The 26,094-nt window shown below is 43.7% G+C and overlaps 1 protein-coding gene across 3 annotated transcripts in view; it reads left to right on the top strand.

The window, feature by feature from the left end:
• The window catches only part of phactr3b (phosphatase and actin regulator 3b), a 42,467-nt gene that overhangs the window by 6,448 nt on the left and 9,925 nt on the right, over nucleotides 1-26,094 (top strand). The window contains exons 1-9 of one of the 3 annotated variants that reach the window (XM_054783876.1): nucleotides 2,361-2,701; nucleotides 3,160-3,309; nucleotides 6,883-7,041; nucleotides 7,119-7,193; nucleotides 7,333-7,473; nucleotides 8,703-8,924; nucleotides 9,001-9,208; nucleotides 10,723-10,913; nucleotides 12,452-12,605. In XM_054783876.1, coding sequence (XP_054639851.1) covers nucleotides 6,888-7,041; nucleotides 7,119-7,193; nucleotides 7,333-7,473; nucleotides 8,703-8,924; nucleotides 9,001-9,208; nucleotides 10,723-10,913; nucleotides 12,452-12,605 — 1,145 coding nt within the window. In that variant the 5' untranslated portion in view covers nucleotides 2,361-2,701; nucleotides 3,160-3,309; nucleotides 6,883-6,887. Of the gene's footprint in view, nucleotides 1-2,360; nucleotides 2,702-3,159; nucleotides 3,310-6,882; nucleotides 7,042-7,118; nucleotides 7,194-7,332; nucleotides 7,474-8,702; nucleotides 8,925-9,000; nucleotides 9,209-10,722; nucleotides 10,914-12,451; nucleotides 12,606-26,094 lie in introns of those variants that run through there. The other 2 variants (XM_054783874.1, XM_054783873.1) reach the window with 2 other exon arrangements.

The raw sequence follows: 26,094 nt of genomic DNA on the forward strand, positions 1-26,094 counted from the left end.
TAGGAAGAAGCAGAGCTTATTTAATCCTACCCCCTCTTCGTAGCACATCAATTGCTAATACATGTGTGTACATACAAACACGTGCATACATATATATACACGTACATCTGCACCTACACCAGTACGCACATTTTTACATATACAGTATACAGGTACACAAATGATTAAAAAAAAAAAAAATGTTTTTTTTTTTTTTTTCCCTTTCTCCATTTTTTCCTCCTTCTCCTTCCCTTTTCCCTTTCTATTTATCCTGTCCTTTCTCTCCTGTTGATATCCACATCGTCTTTAGTGTTGCACTGCTAGTGACGCTGGGTTTGTATACAAGAGTTCCTTTTATTAATTATGTCGAGGTTATTGCTGTGGAATGTAGTCCTTCTCTGTCTTGTAGGGTGTTTCCTCATAGTAATATGATCTTTAATATGCATCCAGATCACTGATATCTTGGACAACAAGCACTCTTGCGACTCCTGGACTTCCTTTTAGTTTGATGTAGATTTTCCCGTTAGTGCTCCAAGTGTTTTGAATCTTTCCTTGCTTCCTCAGGTCTCGTGCTTTTCTGGCGATGTCGGAATTGCGTTTTGTCAGATGCTCATTCATGTAGACGTTGGTGCCTCTTAGCTTCTTTCCCTGTTTCAGCAGTGCAGCTTTGAATTCCCTGTTGGTGAACTTAATGATGACAGGTGTGGTGTTGTTCCTGCCATGGAGTGGGACGCAAGTGTCAATACTGTTGACATCGACATCCACCTCCTTCGAGTGTAGGAAGTTAGCAATCTGCTGCTTTATTGAAGGAACATCTCTTGACTTGGGTGTGATTTGGAGCCCTGTGAGGACCACATCATTCATTCATGCCATCTGATCCATCTCGTCAATGAAGTTTTTAATTTGCTCCTTGATATTCTCCTTTGCTTCTTTCTCTTCCTCAAGGGTGGTGCGGAAGGCAGCATTATCCTTCAATAGTGCCTTGATGTCATCCTGTAGAATGTTGATATCATTGCATAGTGCTGTATTTTCTTCCCTGGGGTCTTTAGCGTCCTTAGGATCAGTACATGAGGTGGCTTCCATATGGTTTATAGCCTCCTTGAGAACAGTGCGCAAGGCAGCGTTATCTTCCAATAATGCCCTGATATCATCCTGCTGAACCCTAACATCCTTGCAAAATGCTGTATTTTCTTTACGGTTTATCGCTTCCTGAAGAGCAGAGCGCAAGGCAGCATTGTCATTCAACAGTACCTTAATGTCGTCCTGCAGAGCCTTGATATCTTCCAAAGGGTATTTAACCTCCTTAAGAGCAGCACCCAGGTCTGCATTTTCATCTTGCAACTTCTTGACCTCTTTTCTTAGTTTTTTGATAGACTTGTTCTGTGCTCTATTTTCTGCCATAATGTTTGTGATACCATTCCTTATAATTGCATTTGAAGCTGAATGTTTCGCTGCCATTGAATGCAGTTTCTCAATTGCTTGCATTATTTGTGGTAGAGTGATCTCTCTACCCTCGAGGAACTCCTTGGTAGCCTTCTTAAACTCCAGGTATCCTGGAAAAAGGGCTTCCATTTTTATGTCCGCGTCAGGGCCTGAATCATTTTCCTCTTCGAGTTCAGAGCCAGTATCATTTTCCTTTGTGTTTGACATTGTTGCTAAGCAACCTCTTTGAACTTCAGCAGTTCGCTAACTAGCTAGACTTGCTAGCAGGTATCTATACTTGTATCTGTACCTCTCGACTATCCAAGTTAAAGGAATTCAGATGGGGGATTCAGCCATCAGCGCTGATCCTGTGCTCATGAAGTGTTGTCAGGAAGCACCAAAATAGTTAAAATGTCCAGTATCATCAACAGAGCTCCTGCCATACACGTCCTTCCCCGTCAAGGAAAGAAAAAAAAAAAAAAAAAAAATTTACAACTTTATTCCCGTAAACGTATGACTTTTCTCTCGGGAATTTTCTGCTTTTTTCTCGAAAATTTACGAATTTATTCTTGTAAATTTCTGACTTTTTTCTGGTACATTTTCAACTATTTTCTTGTAAATTTCTGACTTTATTTTCGTGAATTTACAACTTTTTTTCTTGAATTTTTGGCTTTTTTGTGTAAATTTACGACTTTATTCTTGTAAATGTATGACTTTTTTCTCGTATATATTCGCCTTTTTTGTCGTCAATTTATGACTTTATTCTGGTCAGTTTATACGCTGTCGTACCTTTTTAATCGTGAAGTTCAACCATTCGATTTAGTCCCTCCCCTTCTGCCACGTGACGGCGATGATTGCTGGTGGTTATAGGAGCGCACTGACTATTTGGGGCGTGTTGAGTGCAACATCCGGATACTGACTGTACCTCTCAGCGTGAACGCACTTATGCAGTCAAAACACTAATGCCTACATCTCCTTTATTTTGATTATATGGCGTTTGACACCAATGCTCGTGCGTACACTGTGTGTACGTGGGTGTGCGTGTGTGCTGTTTCAGTTGCAGTCCGGAGGGGCGGGGTCCACATGGCACTCCGCTCACTCGCTCGCTCGCTCACTCCTGAGTATGACAGCCGCCTCATCGCAGTGAAAGCCGCTTTCCACGCGTTTTAAACGTGTTGCCTCACCAGCTGTATTTATTTAACACCCCGCTAAAACGTCATCCTCTGCTCATTCGGCACTTTTGGAATTTCTGACGCGCTAGCCGGCAGCCTGAAGAGGATAGCGGCGCAGCTTTTTCCATGTGAGTGTTGTCATTTTGACAGAATTACTCAGATTTATTGTGAAATTGCGGTTTTATATTTGCAGGTGTGTATAAATGCATTGACGTGAATGCTATTTCCACACATTCATCTGATGAAATAGGGATATTCCTTGTGATTTTTGCATAAATATCTATTTATAGACTTAGCATACATTTATGTTGATTGTTACACGATGTCCTAACTAAAGACAGCTGGGCGGTGTGTGATGGATGTACAGTAGGTGTGCTGCGTTTGCAGAAAAACACAAGAACCTCACACTGCTGAATGAATATTTCAAGAAAAGTTGCTAATTATGCGCCTCCCCGGCTTACATTATGTATTATTATTTGCCGGGTTGTGATTGGCTGCAGCTTTCTGTCCCTCTGTGTGGCAACAGCCTTCCCATCCACCCAGCAACTCCCTTTTCCTCACGCCGTGGTGATTCTCTGCCTCCCAGGGCCTTTTCTGCAGCATCCAGCGTGGTAACCGTGGCAACGGCAGCCTGACCCTGTGCGTGCTGCTACAGTTACTGCACGCTTGACCTGAATTCCGCATCACATCATATGGAGGCAGCCATTACTTGGCAGTTGACCTGCTTCCCATGATGGTTGGTCAAGGCGCTTGGTCCGAGTCTAAAGTGTTCATGCGATGAGCACCGATGGCCGTTTTTAAGGAATTGCTGAATATTGCCAAGCAAATGTTCTTTTGTGGCGGGTGGGGGGATCGTTCATTTCCTGGGGGACGAGAGAACATATGCTGTGGATTTAGAAATAACTGACAGAGAAGTGAAGAATCGGCGGATGGATCCCTGCGCTGCAGCCCACGACTCAGCTGGAGGCTCCCTGAGGTGTCAGCATCTTGTCAGAGCCAGACTGTGTAGGAGCGCCTATTTCTGTCCGTTCTCGCCCAGGAACGTCTTTCTTGCAACAGGAGTGGTCTCGGTCAGCCTGGGTGTCCATCACAGTCATCACTCCTATGATATTTAGCAGACGTCCAGGGACCAACACTGATTATGCACTTCAAACGACACATTGTAGCTCTGGTGACAAATCAGTGGCATGAGACGTTCTGTCCTCCAAATTGGGCTTTTGAGAAGACGCATTTACTCGTACACATCACACGCACACAGATAAGACCATGATGGATAGAAATATGACGAGACAGTGCCCACTGCATTAAGTAAAATAGCATAGCAAAGTAGAAGTGGTCGGGTTTCAGGCCCCACACTGATACTACTACGATTACATTTGTACGATCTAAAGCACCGCCTCTCGAAGGGGGGTACTAATACTCCAGGGGGTTCTTTATTTCCAAAATATACCGTGTGTATTAGGGGGGTCGTGAGATCTCACAAGATTAAAACGTGGCAGGATTTCTCGTTCAGAAAAACAATGTCTTGTGGGCAATAATAAATTCATAAATGAACTCAATCCCAGCCATTTTTCAACAGACAACCCCTTCAGTAGCGGCCATTTTAGACCATTTTGACTGATCTTTCAAGGCACACAGAATATTGTGTTCTATGGTTATATGGTTATATGAACATGGAACCTACCAAAAGAAAGGTTAGACTCTCGTCTTTCATCAGAAAAAATACGTTTGTTCCTACCTTTGCCCGTTCTTTGGTAATCAGCAGTGGAACATAGGTAAGTTTCAGGAAAATATCAGTTCCTGACTAAAAAAGGGAGAAAAAAAACAGCATTTTGCGAAAAGATACATTCCAAGCGTAACTTTCACTTTGACACAAATATATCAGCTGAAATGTATGAACAAGTATACCGACATAAACAGCACAAAAAGGGGTTGTTTGACATCAAAATAACAATTTATTTATCAAAATAACACCATGAACTATTTAAATAAATCTGGTTGATCGGTAGCATAAAACCCTGATCGCAGCATCCCTAATAAATATTTGGTATTGAATGAGTTCATCACACAACAAATGAAAATGAATTTGATCATTTTGCCGGCCTCAATATATTGCCATGTGCATGCGTGGCTCCCACCTCCATAAAGGCAGGAAGGGAGTTCACTCTGTGCATTGGTTTCAGCACCTCGGCGGGTTTGTTCCACAGAACAACGGCACGAACGGACTGAGCCCTTTTGTCAGTCATACAGTCTCTCTGTGGGTAGAGGCGGGGCCGCTAGCATACACACAGAGTGCAGAAGCGTGTCACGTGGTAGAAATGAAATGAGTAGATTGCAATATGTTGTCTTACATTTGATATATATTTTTTATTTTATTAAAAGTAATGTTCACATCTCATCTGGTCTCATCTCGTAGACCCAATCTCGTGTATCGAGCGTCTCGTTGTTGATTTTGTAAATTCCCCCCCTTACAAAGATAGAAACTATCGTGACCGGATAGAGACAGAGTGTACAAAAAAATCCAGAAAAAAACAAAGTTATATAAAAAATGTGCATTTAAAAACACCAATTTATTATAACTCCAAAAAGAGGGCACTTTTAGTTGATTATTATTTTATGAGCACAAAGCATTTTTTTGTAATTAAGTGAATTATTTCTTGAGTTATTTTTTTAAATATATATTTTTACAGGGCTGCACGGTGGTCTAGTGGTTAGCACGTTGGCCAACACAGTAACAGCTTGGAGATCGGGAAGACCTGGGTTCGATTCTCCCTTGGGCATTTCTGTGTGGAGTTTGCATGTTCTCCCCGTGTGTGCGTGGGTTTTCTCTGGGTACTCCGGCTTCCTCCCACCTGTATGTGTCCTGTGATTGGCTGGCGACCAGTCCAGGGTGTACCTGTAGCTGGGATAGGCTCCAGCATGCCCCCGTGACCCTAATGAGGATGAAGCGGTATAGAAAATGGATGGATATATTTTTACATTTTTATATACAAATTATAGCTATATATTTGATATATTTTTAAATATATTTCTTTATTTGGATGATTTGATATGAATTTCTATTTCCGAAGGTTTCAAACAAGCACCGTTTTGGACGGTAACATATCAGTGATGCCACCTTTTTTTCAACCAAAAATACTTTTCCCTGGTGAGGTGGTGCTTGGCTGAAGAAAAAATCCCCCAGGGGGGTACTTCACTGGAAAAAGGTTGAGAACCACTCCTGTAAAGTGTAGCTGAGTGCACACATTCCCACACAAGGGTTGGGTATCGTTTCGATATTATGCCAAATCGGTACTTTTTGAAATGCTTCTCGGCACTTAAATAAAAGGAAAAATATTTGTATGGAATTTTGTGACCTGCAAGCTGAAGAGAATAATGACTTTAATACTTCAGTGGTAGAAATCAGGCGGTAACCAAGTCATAAATTGACCCATATGAAATGAAAGTCACTACAAATTGTCATAATTATCACAGCGAAAGCAGCGGCGATACAGAACGCAGGGACGCAGGGCCAAATTTTCAGGATTTTACAAAATATGCCGCACAGTTTAAGCAGACATTTTGAACATAACGCAGCAAGTCGATACACTATTGTGGTGATGTTAGACTGCCATGATAAGGATGTTCGCTAGTTAATCCTTCAAGCGAGAGTCGTGCGTTTTTCGAGCAAAATGAACTTTCTTTGATTTTTCAGAATGCGGCCCTCGGTGCAAAAAGTTTGGGCACTCCTGGTTTAGATTCAGACAAAATATGAGGTGGTGACATATCGACAAGCAGATGGCTCATGCAGACGTACTGCAGCGGGACGATCCAATTTCTGTCGCTGTCTATTGCTCAGGGTTAACGCCTCCACCCACCACAAGATCCACGTGACCCGCTACCACTGACCCGGTATGTGCGGTTAACAGCACCTAAGTCCAGTTTGTTTTCAACAATACTGGATCTTTGCTGCACAAAATGAAGCGATGACATCCCGCAGTCGGCTTCCTTCACCTTTCGAAAAAGGCCTTTGCGCTCTCTTAAAGAGGTTTCACTGATGGTGGGGCCAAATGTCTTCTGGTTTGGGGCGGGGGTCTCGTTGTGTGCGGAGACCACGTGAGTCATCCAGACACAACGTCGTTCTCTGTCTTTCCCCATCCTTTGCTTCCCCTCCAAATTTAGACTTGAATCAATTTTGCATCCAGTGCCTGTGACCCACATACGCGCCTGTCACGTGATGACGTCTCAGCCAGTTGTGTTCCAAGTGATACGAATACGAAATTGCCTCAGTCCTGTTTTAGAGCGCGACTGTCTGCTTCTGTCTCCCAAGATGTGATGGACCAACAGAGGGTGCTGCAGTCTGGTTGCCTGGTCTCAGGGGTTCGTACGCCGCCCGTGCGACGCAGCGGCAAGCTGGCAAGCCTGGGACGCATTTTCAAGCCGTGGAAATGGAGGAAAAAGAAAAATGAGAAGCTGAAGCCCCCAGCAGGTGAGCGTTGTCCCATCAGGGGTGGTAAATCTCAGTTCCATTAGTGGACTACGATCATGAGTGGTTTTGTTTTGCAGCGGTGGAGAAGAAGGCAGCTTTGCGACAGAAGCAAGATGACCTCATCAAACGGACCCCTGGGGAGATGGAGACAGGTGCAGTGATGGCACACACACACACACACACACACACACACACACACACACACGCTTTTGTGCAAAACCAAGGTTATTACAGTTGGCTTGTTTCGCCACGTGATGCCAAAATGCGACAAACACTCATTCCTGCTTGCAGGGGCGGACCTTGCTTGTGGAGGTAACAGTGAAGATCAGGACACCCCGACTCAGTCAGACGGCGAGGAAAGAGATGAGGATCCCATGGCGCTGCTGGCTAGCACCACTGAAGATCGGGGCAGTGATTCAGAGACGTCAACAGGTACGACAAAGATGCCAAACACACGCGTAACATGCAAAACATCAGTAGGGGATGCAAGACATTCTACCACGTGACACACTTCTGCACTCTGTGTGTATGCTAGTGGCCCCGCCTCTACCCACAAAGAGACTGTATGACTGACAAAAGGGCTCACTTCGTTCATGCCGTTGTTCCATGGAGCAAATACGGCAAGGTGCTGAAACCAATGCACAGAGTGAACTCTGTGTGCGTGTATTGATGATCATACCTGCTGCTGAAGTTTACAGTAAAGTTGAAGTGAGCATGTGAGCTCGGACTAGAATATATACAGGAGTGTAACCATGTCAAATGATCAGTCCTACTTTCAAAGTATTTTGCACGCCCACTTTGTTTCTAATTAGATCTTTTATTGGAGGCACTTTTATTGGATCTTTTATTGGACTGGGGACCTGACTCACAGAGGTTTGTTACAAAAGCCAAACAATGTTGTTGGTCATCCTGTGTAACAAAAAAGTAAATTCAGCAATACTTTGGTTGCATTATTTTGAATGCTTTTCATAACCATATTCATTTCCACAAAAGCTTGTTATTAAAAAAAAAAACAAAAAAACAAACGATCGGTGCCGGATCGGAACGGCAAGACCTTAAAAAAAGTCGAATCGGATTGGAAGCCAAAAAATGTGGATCGGGACATCCCTGGGTATCAATTTCGTTCATCATTTTTGATGTACTGTATTTCGCTTTGTTTTCTGCATGTAGAACAACATTAATTTGCTATAAAATGTGTTTTGTGTGAATATTTTTGGGAGTCTGGATTTCATTGGATTTACAGTACATTATTTCGTATGGAAAAATTGGCAGTTTTCGTCGGACCTTCTGGAACGTGTCAATGAAAAACCAGGTTACACTGTAGTACTAGTAATTACATGTCTTTCAGATCATTTTTTTGTGTGTTTCTCTTTCAGTTTCCTGCTAATTTCCACATTTGAAACCTTAAAATCCAAAGAAAAATCGCCTTCCCAGAAAATAAATGTGTTTTTTAAAATGTCTTTATAATGCTTGAAGTGTTTCTTGTGCATCAGCAGCACACAAAAACATGCTTTGGTTCATGTTGCTTTTAATATATTCTTATTTGTTAAAACCTACGCTGACTTTACTTTGCAAACTGCAGTTCATGACATGACTTCACTCTAGATGGAGCCATAGACTTCACAAACCAAAAACGGCTCCATTTGTTTGTATTCATTCAGTCCAAGATGTGATGCAGGATTCCAAGGCGGTGGCAGATCCCAGTCACGGTGACAATGGAGGCCGCGCCTCGCTGGGGGACCCCTGTGAGGAGCATTTGCAGGCGGGGAGGGCGGAGGCCACTGAAGGAAGAAAGGACGTGACCCATCCTCAGAGACGTGCCAGCACCCCTCCTGGACCCAACCTGCCTGTCAGAGTGCTCACCAGGCTGGGCAGCCTAGATGGTAAGCTGACCGAAATCATCGCATCGGGTTTGGGGCACCCCTGCTGGTTCACGCTGCATCTCCTGTCCCTTCCAAGGTGCACCGCCAGTGAGAGTTAAAAAGTCTCCAGCTACGTTGCCAAGGAATTTCACGCTTCCCAAAGACCCTCATGGCTCCCTGTTAAGAGGCCGGATGTTGACTCCAACAGGCTCCCCCCACCTTGGTGCACTACATTCCCAGCTCCCCCCCAGTTGCATAATTGAGGAACTGCACCGTGCTTTGGCCACGAAACATAGACAAGACAGGTTGGCTAGTGTTTACACTGATCCAGTATAATGGAAGCACTATATGTGTATTTATGCATGTGAAGTACATCTATACATATGCAGTACTTTACAAGAGGAAGGTACTGCATATGAATACAGTATATTGTATGCACTATATGTGTATATATGCATGTGAAGTACATCTATACATATGCAGTACTTTACAAGAGGAAGGTACTGCATATGAATACAGTATATTGTATGCACTATATGTGTATTTATGCATGTGAAGTACATCTATACATATGCAGTACTTTACAAGAGGAAGGTACTGCATATGAATACAGTATATTGTATGCACTATATGTGTATATATGCATGTGAAGTACATCTATACATATGCAGTACTTTACAAGAGGAAGGTACTGCATATGAATACAGTATATTGTATGCACTATATGTGTATTTATGCATGTGAAGTACATCTATACATATGCAGTACTTTACAAGAGGAAGGTACTGCATATGAATACAGTATATTGTATGCACTATATGTGTATATATGCATGTGAAGTACGTCTATACATATGCAGTACTTTACAAGAGGAAGGTACTGCATATGAATACAGTATATTGTATGCACTATATGTGTATATATGCATGTGAAGTACGTCTATACATATGCAGTACTTTACAAGAGGAAGGTACTGCATATGAATACAGTATATTGTATGCACTATATGTGTATATATGCATGTGAAGTACGTCTATACATATGCAGTACTTTACAAGAGGAAGGTACTGCATATGAATACAGTATATTGTATGCACTATATGTGTATATATGCATGTGAAGTACGTCTATACATATGCAGTACCTTACAAGAGGAAGGTACTCTTACAGTACCTTACAAGAGTAAGGTACTGCATATGTGCATGTTCTCGTGGGTTTTCTCCGGGTACTCCGGCTTCCTCCCACCTTCCAAAAACATGCAGGTGAGGTTAATTGGTGACTCTAAATTGTCCATTGGTATGAATGTGAGTGTGAATGGTTGTTTGTCTATATGTGTCCTCCGATTGGCTGGCGACCAGTCCAGGGTGTACCCCGCCTGTCGCCCGAAGTCAGCTGGGATAGGCTCCAGCATGCCCCCGCAACCCTAATGAGGAGAAGCGGTCTAGAAAATGGATGGATGGTACTGCATATGTATACAGTATATTGTATGCACTAGATGTATATATATGCATGTGCGGTATGTCGATACGTATGCAGTACCTTACAAGAGGAAGGTGCGGCCCCAAAAGGAATGCATTCATTCAAACGGCTGTTTTATTTGTTTTTTTGATTGAATCCACATTTTTTGCCAAGATTTTGGCTTTTCATGGCTTTTGATCAGCTGATGAACAGCCTGTTTCACTTTAATGCTTGTTTGCAATAAATTGCTCACAAAAATTTCTTAGTTGTGCTCTACTTAGAACCTCCTCTAGATCCAGCAGCAGCAACATTTTGATCAGGCGTGCATTTGTGAGTAATTATTCTATTTTTTTTATCTCAGCTTCCAAATGATGGAGGTACGTGCATCTCCCAAACGCAGATTAGACAGTCGCCTGTCGCGCACCTCCAGCACAGAGAGGGAACCTGGTGGCCAGGTGGAGAACAAGAAGCAGTCTGATGAGAACAAGGAGAACCGGCGTCTGGATGAGTACTTCAGCGACCAGGAGAGCTGGAACGAGTCCGTGATCTCTGGTACGTCTCCTCCTCACAGGCAGACATGATTTTACTATAATCTGCCTCTTTATGCAGCAAGCCAACTAACCCTGGGCCCGCTCTCATTGGACAGTCAGGCAGTGTAATCTCAGCTGTGTGTTTACACCGAGGGCGTCCAGTGGTTGACTTGCTGGTGTTCGGTTTCAGTGGCCTGTCAACATCTGTTGTGGTGGCCTAATTCTTGACTTATCATGTGGGTCAGTAGAGCACGGCAGCATGCACTTCCATATCGTAGGTGTTGGTGGGTAAACTGAAAAACACTGTATATTGGAGTCTACGGGTTAAAATGCTATGGCAAAAGTAGGGACATTTTGTCTTTAGATATATCATTTGGATATCTAAAAAGGTAAAGTCGCGCAAATTTGTCCAGTGGAGTATTAGGGCCACATAAAAAAATAAAAATAAATCTGAGAATTCAAGAATAAAGTCATAAAATTACCGTTCAAGAAAAAAAGTTTTCCATTTACAAGAATAAAGTCGTAAATTTATGAGAAAAAAAGTCGTAAATTTACAAGAATAAAGAGTTTTTTCTCGAAATCTCAGATGATTTGAATAGTTCCTCGTGACAGGCATTGCCTGAGACAGCTATGAAAAGGGGGAACTTACGTGACCTTTGGCCTGGGGCAAAGGTAATATTATGACTTTTTTTCTTGTAAATTTACAACTTTATTTATTTATTTCCAACGTGGCCCCAATACTCCGTTGTAAATTTGAGCACCACAAAAAAGAATGTTAAAAAAAAGGAGAGTTTGCGTGGGGTTTATCAAGCTGCCCGAGCAGCTGCTCAGCTGAGAGCAGGAGAGTCAGCTGTCTTACCTGCTGGAGGTTGTGACTCACCGCTTTGACGATGTCAGCGCCGTGGGCGGAACAGATAGACAATCAAAATCAAGTGCAGTCTGCAAGGAAAACAAGCCGTACCAACCAAAGTAAATGTAAAGCTGTCATTGAATCATTTGAAGAAGAGGCGAATCCTTGGGCTCTTTTGAAAACTATCAACAGCAATTTCGTGCACGAAGGAGATTGATTGACAGTGGTCTACAGCCAATCAGGACGCAGAAGCCAAAGGGCAGGTTCTCCCTTTGCCATTAAAGAAGCGGAACACAATGCGTGTTGATAGTCATAGTCATAGTTGATAGTGAAAATCACAAAAATTGCACAAAAAACAAAAAACAGGGAGTCCGCAAAAGGTGAACCGCGCTGGCGCGAGGGAACTTGTATTTGTAATATTTTTGGATAGAAAAAGCAACAAAAACATCTGCAAATATGCAGGGCCGCAAATGCCGAATGGAGAATAGGCGAGGGGGCACTCCTGTACATACGTGCTGCGTGTGTGCCGTGTGACTTCAAATCTGGTGGATTTCTTGCTAATCCCAGACATCTCAAGTTTCATACACAACAGAGATGTGCACTTTTTGGTGTCTAGCGGATGGTACAAGCGTTGGGATGAAAACAGTTTGTGCTGTAGCCCGAAGGCATCTGTGCCATTGTTGACCTTTATGTTTGTCCAACAACAACAGGGACCCTCCCGCGCAGGATGAGGAAGGAGCTTCTGGCTGTGAAGCTTCGGAATCGACCAAGCAAGCAGGAGCTGGAGGACCGCAACATCTTCCCAGTCCGCAGCGACCAGGAACGGCAGGCCATTCGTCAGCAGATAGAGATGAAGCTGGCCAAGTGAGTGTCTTTGTGAGGAACCCCGTTAGCCTACCATCGATATCCACGTGGGGTGTCACGAGATCTCGCGAGATTAAAATGTGATCAGATTTCTTGCTTGGAGAAAAGCTGTCTCGTGAGAACAGGGCAGCCAGAAGCCAATCACACTGCGAACTACGGCATCGCTGCTAGGATTGATAATACAGTAATATGGAAGTGGAACCGCTTATGAAGTGCTTTATGCACACTATAAACCTTGCAGTCGAGCCTACCTCGGTGTTCCCAGTGTCAGTGTCAGCGAGTGACTTGTTGGAATTGTTGAACAGCTGCGTCCGTGTTGATGTCCAAGTAGAAGCTGTAATAATTCAACAATTTGATCAAACGTACTTAAGATTTGCCAGATCAAAATACGTAGATCTTGGGACTTGTCTGCACTTATAAGCACTAGCGCTGTATTTACGGTCGTTACAATTGGCTGAGCGCCAACTTCATCAAGCACCTCATACGTAGAAGAGATCCGTGTTGACAATTTTAAAAAGTTGAAGACAGGAAGTGTTTCTTGTGTCATGTATTTATTCTGTAATGAAATGCAAACGGTGAAGGTCTGAAGGCTGCATAACCCCTCCACAATGCAACCCAACCCCTGACCACGCGCCTCCGTTGCCTGGCAACACCTCGTCTTCATGGTGAAACACGCATGGCCGTCCAAAGTGCGGCACAGGAGCTATCTGTGGAACATCAGTAGAGGATCGGTTTGGTTTAATTCCATTTGAACATGCATGCAGGTTACAATGGAAAACATCTCATCAATCATTTCACAGGAATAAAATAAAAAAAAACACAGCAAAGGTGGAAAAATGGAGCAAAAAGGCATAATGTAACTAGAAAAAGGTCAGATGTTGGTACTAATAACTCATAAAAACCCAAAGATTTGTCGTTAAATATATGTATAACTTTTTTTTTTTTATTGTAAATATGAAAGGACAGCTGGACAGCCCTGACCTAAATAGACCAAGGCAAGCCAAAAAGACAAAAACAGTGAGCTGGCGTTGTTCAACTCCAAGCTGGAACTCTTAATGCTCCTATGCTAATATTTATTGTTATTATTATATATTATCATAACACTTTGGTCTCAAAAATATCGACAATAATATCGTTAAGTGTCAATTTGTGGAACAATAAACATTTCAAAATGCACCTGCACTGTTTTGTGACTTGGTTTTGTCCGGTCATACGTTTCACAAATGAATGTTAAAGTCTGGTCTCGTCTCGCCTCGTGACACCCCTGGTAGCCCCCCATTGAAAGCATCACTCTGTCCCGCGTTTGTGTTTGTATGTAAGAAGTTGTTTTTAGTATTGCGATGCCTTGTTCTGTTGGAAGTGACATCATTTGTTTCAAATGGATCAAATGATATTAGCTCAATTGCATAATAAGCTACCAGGGATTAGTTCAGTTCCAAGTCCTAACCAAGGCTCTTATTGTTCTTCCTGTGGTCCTTTTTGGGTCAAAGCTTGTGGAGGGTAGAGGAGGATTTTCAGAAAGCCAGAAAAAGAATGCAACCTAATCATGATTTGTGTTACATAAATGGTAATAATCTGCTGCAGTGAAGGCTTTAATAGGATTAACAATCAAATCAGGTTAGTTTGCTAGTGAGTACTCTAGCGAAAGTGTGTGCCAGGAGGATTATGCAATGCTCGGGGTGGAACGGTGCACCCTGCTCAAAACCAAATATCTTTATCTTTAGATATTCAGTAAGAAAGCGAGATGTCTTATGGTGGCCGACTTCACACAAGAACATTCTGTCTGTTTTTATGCTTTTTCCACGGTTAAAAGCCTTCAAGCAAAAGCTTCGGTCTTTCCTGTCACAGCTGAAAACAGCTGAGTGCTTTAATTTACGTTTGACCTGCTTTCTGCTGCCGATTTAGATTGAGGCAGAAGCGCCCCTGTCGATGAAAGGAACATTTTGTCTTTTCTCTCGTGGCCTCGCGTTTGTGCAACAGCTGCTGGCAGTGGTGCTAAGCTATGGTATCATTGGTATCATCAACGTGCATGTTAGGCTATCTGGTCACAGGTGTGAATGTGATTAGTTGGTTGTGGCTAAGGACTAGGCTTAAGGCTAAGGGTTACGGGTTAAGGGTTATGGGTTATAGGTTGATTGATTTTGGGTTGGGGTTGGAGAATCCAAGCTTTTTCCACCGAGGGCCACATACTGAAACACGAAAGGATGCAAGGGCCACTTTGCACATGTACAGTTGTGTTCAAACTTGTTCTGCAGGAACGTGTTTTAGCAACTTTGACATTTACTTTCCATCTTGTTTATACTCAAATCAAAGAGGGACTTGTCAGTGAGAATATTTTTTGTAATATACTAACAAATATCCTTTCTGTGATTACCACTTTGACAAAATGATTCAACCCCTTAGCCACATATGTCTTTAGAACTTAGTACAACATCCAGCCATCCATTTCCTTCTGCTCACCCGGGTCCGGGTTGCGGGGGCAGCAGTCTCAGTAGGGAAGCCCAGACTTCCTGGTCCCCGGCCACCTCTTCCAGCTCCACCGGGAGGACACCGAGGCGTTCCCAGGCCAGCTGTGAGACATAATCCCTCCAGCGTGTCCTGGGTTTGTCCCGGGGCCTTCTCCCGGCTGGGCGTGCCCGGAACATCTCACCAGGGGGAGGCATCCGGACGAGATGCCCGAGCCTCCTCAATTGGCTCCTCTCCATGTGAAGGAGCAGCGGCTCTACTCTGAGCCCCTCCCGGATGACCGAGCTCCTCACCCCATCTCTTAGGGTGAGTCCAGCCCCCCTACGGAGGAAACTCATTTCAGCCGCTGGTATCTTTTCTTCCATGACCATTCCCTGGACTTCACCATGTTGCATACTGACCATTTTTACCCAACCAAATTTTCCAGAAATTACAACTTCATTTTGTTTTTGTAGTTTTTTCCAAACTACGGTCATTTTTTCAGCTTGTTTTTTTATTGGCTCACGGCACATTGTAGAAATTAAACAAAAAAAACCTGAGCAAGAAAAAGGAAGCGCAAAACGGGGTAAACATAATAGATGTTTGTCACCTGTAACACGAAGCTAACACAAAGTTTTGTCTTTAAATAACATATGAAATGTCTTTTCTTTTTAGCCTTTTTACAAAATATCCTTTGACTTTTCCATCCACCGACTTACTGCGGGCCCTAGACGGACCAAAACATTATGACCCAAACACAAACAGTCAGTGCTTTGGTGTGCAACATAACAGAAAAGAGGCAAACATGTCAAATCGCCGCTGAGTCGTTGCAGGGTTGATCGTCAATACCTCTCTGACAGCAATCAAAACTGCGTATAATTAGGAAGACTTTTCGATACAACTCTTGTATTGTGTGGCATTACAATGCGCGGCTGTAGTGAATGTTGTGACTGGTAAGAGCAGCTGACAAAGCCGAAGCTTACGTCATGAAAACGCAGAACAAAGCTGTGCTGTGTCTAAAACTGAAGACAATTGTACAATGAAAGCTGAATAAACATGGTAGAATAATGGAAGACTAGTAAAGATAGAGGTGTTACGTACTGCGTTTCATAGCTGGGTAACTTATATTGAACATACTATTTTTTTGCATGAAACTGCACTGCAAAAGCTTAGAAAAATAAACATTATTGTGTTTGTAAAGGCAGCAGTAAACATGCAGCCGTCCCTCGTTACACTGCGGTTCGCACATCGCGCCATCGCTCTGTCGTGGTTTTTCAAAAATTAACTAATAGATGATCACCGCTCCGTGGTTGAATACAAATAAGCATTTTCAATCATACAAATGGCTAAATGAACGAAAATACAAATACAAGGCATTTAGAAGGCGTTAAATGTAGCGTGATATCTGTGACGGCCAGGCCTGGGAAGTGACATGTCAGCTAGCTACTGTAGAGTTGCTGGCTGTTAGCATGGCTAGTAGTGTGGAGAGTGCCAGTGACTGTTGTGCCAGTGAGTTGTGGCTGACAGCAGCTCCTGTGTGAATGTTCACTGCATTTGTGTTCTCTACGCCATTGCTGTGGTATTCTACTGCACTGGCCACTACAGTAGGTTTCAGGAACAATACATTGATGAAAAAATAGTCACTGAGTGTCCTGCAGTGCTAACGTGTGAGTCTCTGTAATGTCTTTTTAAGTCTAAGACGTTTATTTTCTGTTATGATGTCAATATTGGGTAATACAAGTGTAAAAATGACTATAGGGGTGTTATTTCATGTCTAGAGGGCTCTAATGATGCTAAAAATGTATTTAGAAGGTCTTAAATGGGTTTTTTATGCTCCAACTATGAAAATATTCCATTTATTAATATTGAATCCTACTTTGTGGAAATTCACTTATCACGGTCAGACCTGGAACCACTTAACTGTGATAACTGAGGGACGACTGTATTGTTAAATTAGTACTGGTCTTTAGCGCTGACAGTGTATGAGCCTTATGTAATTCATTAGCAACAACGTCCGGGTCAAATGTTTGCATCAAGTCCATGTTATATACAGTATATCATAAATGTTAACCTTTTCAAATGTTAACTTTGACAAAAACCATGCATATTCACCGAAATGTGCGGTTTGATTCCAGGCTGAGAAGAGGAGGAACGTATCGTTTTGAGCTGAGTCACGAGTGTTGAGGGCCAAGCCAAGTACAGACGCACATGGCACTTGAATGAAATCTTTAGTTAGATTTGACACAAAGAGGGAGTCGGTGAAGGAGAAGAAGAGGAGCAGGAAAACAAAAGGCGTGAAATCCTGAAACAGAAATACCAGCCAAAAGAAATGAGGTCAATAGAAGAATAAGGCGAGGAATAAACGGCAGTTTAGAAAACGGAGTCGGACAAACAAGGGTGCGCGATTCTGCAAAAAAATGTGAATCTTGCTTACAATTGAGATCACAATTTTTTTTTTTTATGACAATCATCATTATTTGTAGGTAAGGGTTGTCGTTGTCTTCTGCCCTTTTGCTGTTCTTCATGGGAGTTCCTGGAATGTCAGTTTTGCAATCGCTTCCCCTGTGAGAGGCCAGTGCGCCGAAGCGCCGAAGCGCCGAAGTGCCGAAGCGCCGAAGGCTCGTTGGGAGACGGCGAGAGTGAGGAGGAAGTGTCGGCAGTCATGCTAACAAGTAAAAGGCAGCGTTTTTTTTTTTTACTTTTTGTGCGGCCCTAGTACTCAATCATTGTTCAACTACATAAAACAGGTACAGTAGTCCCTCGTTTATCATCGTTAACTGGCTCCACACCCAACCGTGATGAGTGAATTTCTGCAAAGTAGGACTCCTTATTCATAAATCGAAATCAAATTACAGGTTTTCCCTCCAGACATGAAATAACACCCCCGTAGTCACCTTTAACCTCCCAAAACAGAAGATATAATTAAAGGAAATAAGACATCAATCAGACATAAATAAGCCATAATTTAGACTCACACGTTAGCGTTGGGAGAATTCCTTGTTTTTTAACTTCCTGTTGTGTACTGTACTGCTTGTGGTGGCTAATGTCTCATCAGTGTAACACTGATAGCTGGCTAGCTGGTACTCCTCTGTTTAATCATGAAACAGCATGAAAATTATAATGTTGCAGTCCAAAAGTCTCTTACTTGCTCGCATTTGTTTACGTTCACGCCGCCGCTAATGAGCGCTAGACTTCGATGCTCCGGATATCTCAGGGATGATTCGAAGATCAGTGATAAAAACGTTGGCACTGCGAAATCTCAATATCCAAAACCTCTTTTCGAGCTTATATACAGTAATTACAAAATTGCAAATCTGGAAGAGACGCTGGGCTTCGCTGTGTGTACGCGCCGCCATCTTGAGTAAGTATAAGTGTTCTGTTAAAAACACATTATTTATTAACACAAAGGCTGAATTTGTATCAAAACAGGCTATTTATGACAAAAACAAAGACTTTCTGTGTCAACATGTATGGTCAGTGGCAGCCGTGGGCACCCCCATGTGGTCAGAATGGTACAATGTGGATCACATGACATATCATCGAATAGTCGACTATTCTAACACAGCCCTATTAATTGATATATTTTTGAAAAACCATAATAGAGTGACGCCACGCAATTGGAAGTGCAAAGTGGTGAGGGATTACTGTACACGTTTTCTGACTGGCCATCCCACTTCTGACACCGACTGTGGTGGGGCTCTAGTCAAACTCAGGCAGAACTGAGAGCACTCGGGTGAGATTTATTGTCCCCAAAAAGCTAACAAAGCTCTTGAGGAACGGGTAACATTCACAACAAACTGTGTTGGGGCTTGGCATCACATACATGTACATCCACGTGCCATGTGCGCACACGCCCTCATCAAAGGCATTTCACAGCTGTGTGTCCGTCTGGATGGCACAAATAGCTGCGCGTGCATCTGACTCATTACTCCATGTGGTCCCCACCCACACATGCGAACAGAACACACGCATGCATCATTTACTGATGCTGAGAATTTGCCTAAAACTAATTTACGTAGCAAGTTGCTAATGGCACACTATTGTGCTTTTGTAAATAACTCTTGCATAAAAACAGGAAGGGATCAATTCTGTGTCATTAGGGAGGGGTGTGACAGTGGGGTGCTGTTTGTATAACAATGGTTAAAGGACATATTGTAGGTCAGCAGTGACCTGGTACGAGCCTCTTCCCTACAGTAGGGAACTATGAAATCTATTTTATTTCTTTCCCAAATTCACCACCATAGAGTGTGTACTTTTGCGGCAGTGAATAAAACATCCGTTAATTCAGTGCAAAAATCCTGACATATATTGATGCAATACAACTTTGGATTTCAGAAAGGGATGTAGCTAACTAACTTGCGACTAGCTTGTCGAATGGGATGCCAGCCTCTGCACACTGCTACAAAAGTGTAATATCAGACTATAAACGGGAGGAATTACCTCTAGAAAGTGTGAAAATTTGCACTGGCTAGGAATGTTACAAGGCAGCCGGTGGAGTCCTGTGGCGGGCGAAGATCAGCCAACAGCCAGGTTGTGATAGACGTCATTTCAGCAGCCCGGTGCTGACGTTGACTGACGGCGTAACCGGCGGGTCTGCAGGCCATCCGCATACACTAATCCAGAGCGGGGTGTCTGCACCGACTGCCAGCATCTCTGTCTTGCTTGGCCACGTTCTCATGATGAGGTCCTTGGCATTTCACAGAGATCAACAAAAAACGACCATTCACATTGCTCTGTGAGAGCCAGCTTTCCTTTTAGTCAGTTCGCAATCGCCCTAGCTGTGTACGCCGTGTACTCCGTTCCTGAGTGCGCAAATTTAGACAGCGTCCCAAATCGCTCACGGTCATTACGCATCTACCAGAAATGATGATTGCAATATTTATCCACTTCATCTTCTCTGCTTTTAGTCGGGAATTGCAGCCCCACATGGACCCCATTATCGCCAACATTTGGATCACCTGATAAAATATCTGCCAGCCCCCTCGTTAAGTAAAACACGTAGAACTTACATTGTTTTTCACTATATTACAGGATGCTCCTTGGCTGCCATTATTTCAAATGAGACCCTTTGTTGGGATAAGCCACTATTATAGTCATTGTCATGTATAGAGACTTCAAATAAAAACACTTCGCAGATGTGCTATGAAGCAGTGCATCAGTGCTGATGTTGCATTGACGTAACCTAAGCTGAGCAGTCTGCAGCAAAATGCACAGCAATGGTTTGGCTCTGCGTAGCGGAAGGGAACCCTCTGTTACTAAATTTAGCCAAATGCTGCAGCAGCAGCAGTAGCCATCATCAATGTCCTATGTACGTCACAGCCCTCCCCCTCACCTCGGGCCTGTTCTGATGGCGATCCTGTGACTGCACTGTCCCTGTTCTCCTGCGATGCTCTGTCATTGTAAACATCTGCATCACCCACAGAAACCAACAGATTTGCATTTGGTTGGGTGAAATAAGTCTTTGATCCCCAAGCAACAGACTTCTTTTTACCTGCCTGGTTCTTCCCAGGATCGAAGCAGGGTCCGCAGAATGGGAGCTAGAAGCCCAGACTGCCCAGACAATTTTAAGGCGTCAGGGTGTGAGGTTTACCAGCCACACTGGCTGGCACCCGTTGCACTCACCCCCCTAAACCTCACTCTCATCCGGGTCACAGCACCAATGTGACCCGCCTGGTCCGGCCAGCCTCGCGTTGCGGCCGGACTCGAAGCAGTGTCCACTACGACTCTTAAGCTGTCACTGAGGTTTACCAACGTACATCTGCATTCAACAAAGAAATCGTTGTTGTTTTGTTGTTGTTGGTCACCAGGGTTGGGTTTTGGTCCACTCTTTTTTGAGGTTTCAAACTCAAACTTTCATGGATTCCATGGATTTTGTTTGAGACTAAAGTCAGAAGACTGGCTAAGCCAATCTGAGATCTGAATAAGCTTCTTCATAGGACACCCCTTAGTCACCTTGTCCCTATGTTGCTGGTCATTGTCGTGCTGGAAGACCCATCCATGACAATCCATTATGACAAAGTGTGTTACTAATGGTTTTCTTGGTGCCTGTGGTCCCAGCTCCACAGAGATTGTTAACCAGCTCTTCCCTTGTAATTCTGGGCTCAATAATCCTTACCCCAAGAGGTACCATCTTGAATGGAGCGCCAGTGTGAGGCTTGTCTTTCTTCCATTGTGAAGAAACATGACTCATTTGTGTGCTTCATGGGCACATGAACCCATCTGTGGTATTTTTGCCTGTAAGTCAGAAAGACCAACAATGAAGATTAAAGTAGTCTACTTGCTCTTGGAATCAATTTACCGAGTCTTACGTGAACCAGTATCTGCTGACATTGCAGCTGCCTCGGAGAAGGAGGGCAAAGCAACTAACCACAGCTGCTGTCCATGAATAAACCTGCACGGCATCGGCGATGCAACAGCTGAGCGCACCATAATTATGTTAGTTAGTCCCAGTGGGGTATTTGGTATCACTTTGATTCATGTTAACCAACCAACAGCCCAACCTTACAACCTCTAATAATATCCGATACGGAAGAAGACTATTCTGCTTGGGTATGGAGACACAACTGAAGACAGCCATGTCCCAACCATCCCAACTATCCCACTTCTTCCCTCCTCCCAAATCTTGCAGAGCAGTCCAGGGAGTTCTCCACCTCTCGCCCCCAAAATCAATTGACAACTAATGAATATTTCTCTCGCTCTAGCTTAGTTGCTCGCAGCGACACAGTTGGGCATCCCTCCAGTGACGAGCTTGTCGTTGGCAGATCGCGAAACACAGCCGGAGAGGCGTAATCGCCGGATGACGCATCCCGGTCATACTGTATATGGCACGGGGGAAAAACTCCAAATTATACGTTGTCACCCCGGTTGACTAATCCTGCCTCACATACGGTAATTCATGCAAGACAAAGGGCTTTTTTAATGGCACGGAGAGGCAAGTCCGTTGTAATTGAAATGTCACATCTGAAAGCTTCTTTTCCACTCAGCGATCGTCTATTGTGTTCATGCAAAGTTAGACTTACACATCAGTGGGTTATGACGTATATCATTTTGCAGTAGCGGGCGTTTGGTACCCCAGTGGAGACTTAACTGGACATTTTCTTTCTCAGGCATGGTGAGATTATAATAATTAGGGATGTCCGATATTGGCTTTTTTACCGATATGCCGATATTGTCCAACTCTCAATTTCCGATTCCGATATGAACCGATACCAACATGTAAGATCGCATCTCCTGTCATGGAATTAACATGATGTGGGGACCCACAATATTGTTTTAGGCATTTTAGACATTTCTCTTGGAGATGCATAAAGTGTCTTTCTATCTATCTACCAAGTGTGCCTTCGTTTCCAGGCCGTGAGGTTGTTGTAGCCACTTAGCTATTGAGTAGCTAAAGAACTGCTGCTTGTTGTTGAGTTGAATGGAGAGTAAACTGTTTGGTGCCACCCACCTCGACTACTGCCTCGTTGTGAATCGCATCTCCACATCTGGTGACCCTCGACGTGGGTAAAAATGTCGACTGACAACAGCTAACGACTTAGCTAATGTCGGTGCTATCTACATTGGCACACTCAGGCGTGTGATTTCAACACAATGAAGCCCAGTTCCGACTGCAAGGACGTCACAAAGTATTCCCACGTATTGGCGGCACTGGGTGCCTCGATGACGGCAAGTACGGGAGCCCATATGCTTTAAACAGCAGTTTTTTATTATCGGTTTTCATTTTTGGGAAAAACCAGACACCGATATCAACCAATATTACATTTTTATGCCAATATCGGGCCGTTAGTATAGGTGCCCCGATATTATTGGACATCCCTAATAATAATAATAACAATAATAATAATAATAATATATTGCGATACGTTGCCATAGACCCTGACTGGGATTTGTTCCAAGTAGAATCGCTTAGCATTGCTGCATACATAAAAATACATTTGGTGCTAAGCCAAATGTAACAAGCGTAACTGAAACGGTTGTTGGTAAAGAATTTGGACAGCTCCAAACCTCTACACTACAACATCATCCGGAGCAGTTCCGAATCAAAATGTATCTAAAAACATGACAGAAACATAAAACATTTGAAGTACAATACGTCTGCTCACCAGAGATGTCCGTTTCCGTTGTGGGCAGAACTCGGTTTGTCCAACACTTCATTCAGTCAACCAATCAAAGTACAGAAAAATGCTGACGGTTATTGTAGGCAAATATGAAATCTGACTGGTTAAAAAACAGCCCCATTACTAATAGTGTGTGCATGACACGGGCCAGCACTCTTGATTCTGAAGGCCCTGGGCGGATTACGTGGCGACACATAGAGGCTAAAATCTGATTGGACACAAAAGTCCAGCACACACGTACACTACTGGACGCAGTGCAGCCGTGAAACACGCGACTAAATGATAACAAACTGCTGGGAATAAAAGAATACAATTTCATGGAACAAATACTGGAATTTAAGTCGTAAATGTAGGTCAGCGCTTCTGATAGTGGCTACGCCAGCAGAGAAGGCTTTGCTGGCCTGGACTACACACAACAGTTGTCACTGTCTCCTAATGCTACATTTGTAGAAATATATTGATAGAGCAGGATGGCTGCTCAGTGTTTGTCCATGACCTGCAATTGACTGAGTTAAGTTATTACGCAACTAAATGAGATATTGATTTTTTTTTTTTTTTTTTTTTTAGTAGGTTGCATCGAGTGTGTTAGCTAATGGGTGAGCCGAGTTAATTTCCGGAAGGTGTTTGACCTCAATTTTTTCAGATTATATATAGTCTATATATTTATAGATCTATTTTGAAAAGGCTGTCATCTTCTTCTTTTTCTTCTTAATAAGGTTGTTATTATTATTACGGCGGCAACTAAATCGCCTTTCTGAGGGCTTTGCCACACTCAAATGTGTACCAGATCATGTGAGCACAAACAAACCAAATGCAGCCAGTTGAGGTTGACAACAAGTGTTGCAGAAAAGGCAGCAAATCCTCTGACGTCTGCTGAACGCAGCACCGACGGATTACAGTGAGGTCGTTCATGGTGGACGGTTTGAGGATCAAAGTATTGTCCCATTTCAGAGGCAAGTTGTGCTTCTACAGAGTCAAAAAATGGTGCATATTTAACGCGGGGGGACGACAGAACGAGTCTCATGCAGCGTGTTTCCAAATTGTACAACTTCCAATCTGCGTTGAACTGAGGATTTCTTGGAAATGCTGCACATGCGACGCCTCAGTGGCGTAACCTCGACGTGTATTCAAAGCTGAACGATGTTGTTGTCCCCCCCAGTGCAGCGCTGGGGAGGCAGAAGAGATACCCCGTAGCCTGACGCGGCCGCCAGGATTCACTTTTCCAATGTCATTCATTCATCATCAGTAGCAAGGGAGGGTGCTGACGTCACCACACGCTCCCACTCTGCATTCAAGCCGTGACCTAATAACGGAAGACTAGCGGGTCAACGTTCTTGGCGTGGAAGTTGCATCGATGCTTTTGTTTTGTAGGCTTTGACAAAAGAGGTTGCCTTCATTTTTCCTGGCATCTCAACCCAAACGACCCCCCGTCTTAAAGACTGTCTCGTGATCCCGGAGAGACTTCGTCTCATCCAAGCACAACGCCCCGCTGTCCTCGAGCGGTGCGAGCGAGGAGGACAGCGCCAGGCATTAGGACACTCCTGAGTGGGCAGCGGCGGCCCGGGCCCGGCCTTGCAGCGCCTGACTCATCCCGCTCTCCTCCGCTCGCAGCGGTCTGACATTCTCATCAGCCTTTGCTGTTCAAGGCAGCTCACGGCTTTGACAGGCTGGTGAGTTCACTTAACGAAGGGGGAACGTTTACCCGTGCCCAAGCAGAGTGGGTGGGCGCCGGTGAAGCACACGTCGCTGCAGGAGCTCGTGACTGAAGGCCCGTTCGGATGATTTGGATCGACAGAAACAGTTTGACTCACTCTTGTTGTGTTTGTTTGGGGATTAAAAAAAAGACGATATTAAATATTAGAACGCGAGGAACAGAAGTTTCCTTTATCGGCGCTATTTTTTTTTACGCGCGATTAACGTGCGCACGTCCTGTTTGACCCTCGGCCGACGCCGTAGTTTGAGGATCTACGGGCGGCAGCACACGTCGAGCAGGACTGGAGAAAGAAAGGCGTATTTTGATGGGTAAATTTAGCTTCAAAGCCCTGGCAGACGGCTCTCGCAACAAACCAAAGTTACTTCATCGTCACCAACATCGTCGTCGACGTGCCAGAGAGAAGCGAGAAGGCACTGAAGCACTGCCGGTATTTGTTATTGTCATTTTGACGGAGGCACCTTGGCACACCAGCGTTCCAAATAACCAGTGCTTTGGTTTTTTAGATGCCAGCCGTCTCTCGGCTGATTTTTTTGCTTGGAACTGCGAGCAAAAATTTGAGTACGAGCTGCTAGTTAGCGGCAGGCATAGGCGGTCAGTGTGACCACTGCTGAAGAGCTAGCACATCAAGGTACGTTCAAGGACCGTCAAACAGAGTGGGACAAATCGCTGCTCACATTAAACAGTCAAAAACCGGGGGATTTCTAACTATATTATTTTTGACTAAAATATTGGCCCATATTTGCAAAGTTGATATCCTTTTGCATCAAATGTGATGTAGTTATCGTTGTAGTTGTGTATCAAATCATTTACCCTACTTTTTTTCACCTGCGATTAAATGTGATTAATTATGAATTAACTATGGCCAGAATGTGATTAATCGTGGTTAAATATTTGAACTGATTGACAGCCCTACTGTAAATGCAGCAATATAAGACAATGTTCCAATTGTTTAAGCAAAATAAAGTAATACAAGTAATACAATACAATACAAAGTAAAGCCTGCCAGTTGCAGCATACGGTACATTTTTGTGCATAAGCCATTTTCGCACACTTGTAGCAGGTATCCTGCACACACTTCTATAAACAAGACCCTCGGATAGCTGACCACAGCGCTGGGCGTCTTTTAGCTTTGTCTGCGCTTCTCTTTCAATGTTGTCACGTCTGCGGGTGTTTTCTGTAAGCCCTCACGAGTCACAGCTGAGCCTGCAAAAGC

This window comes from Dunckerocampus dactyliophorus, chromosome 8 (genome assembly GCF_027744805.1).
Source record: "Dunckerocampus dactyliophorus isolate RoL2022-P2 chromosome 8, RoL_Ddac_1.1, whole genome shotgun sequence".
NCBI classification, from domain to species: Eukaryota; Metazoa; Chordata; class Actinopteri; order Syngnathiformes; family Syngnathidae; genus Dunckerocampus; species Dunckerocampus dactyliophorus.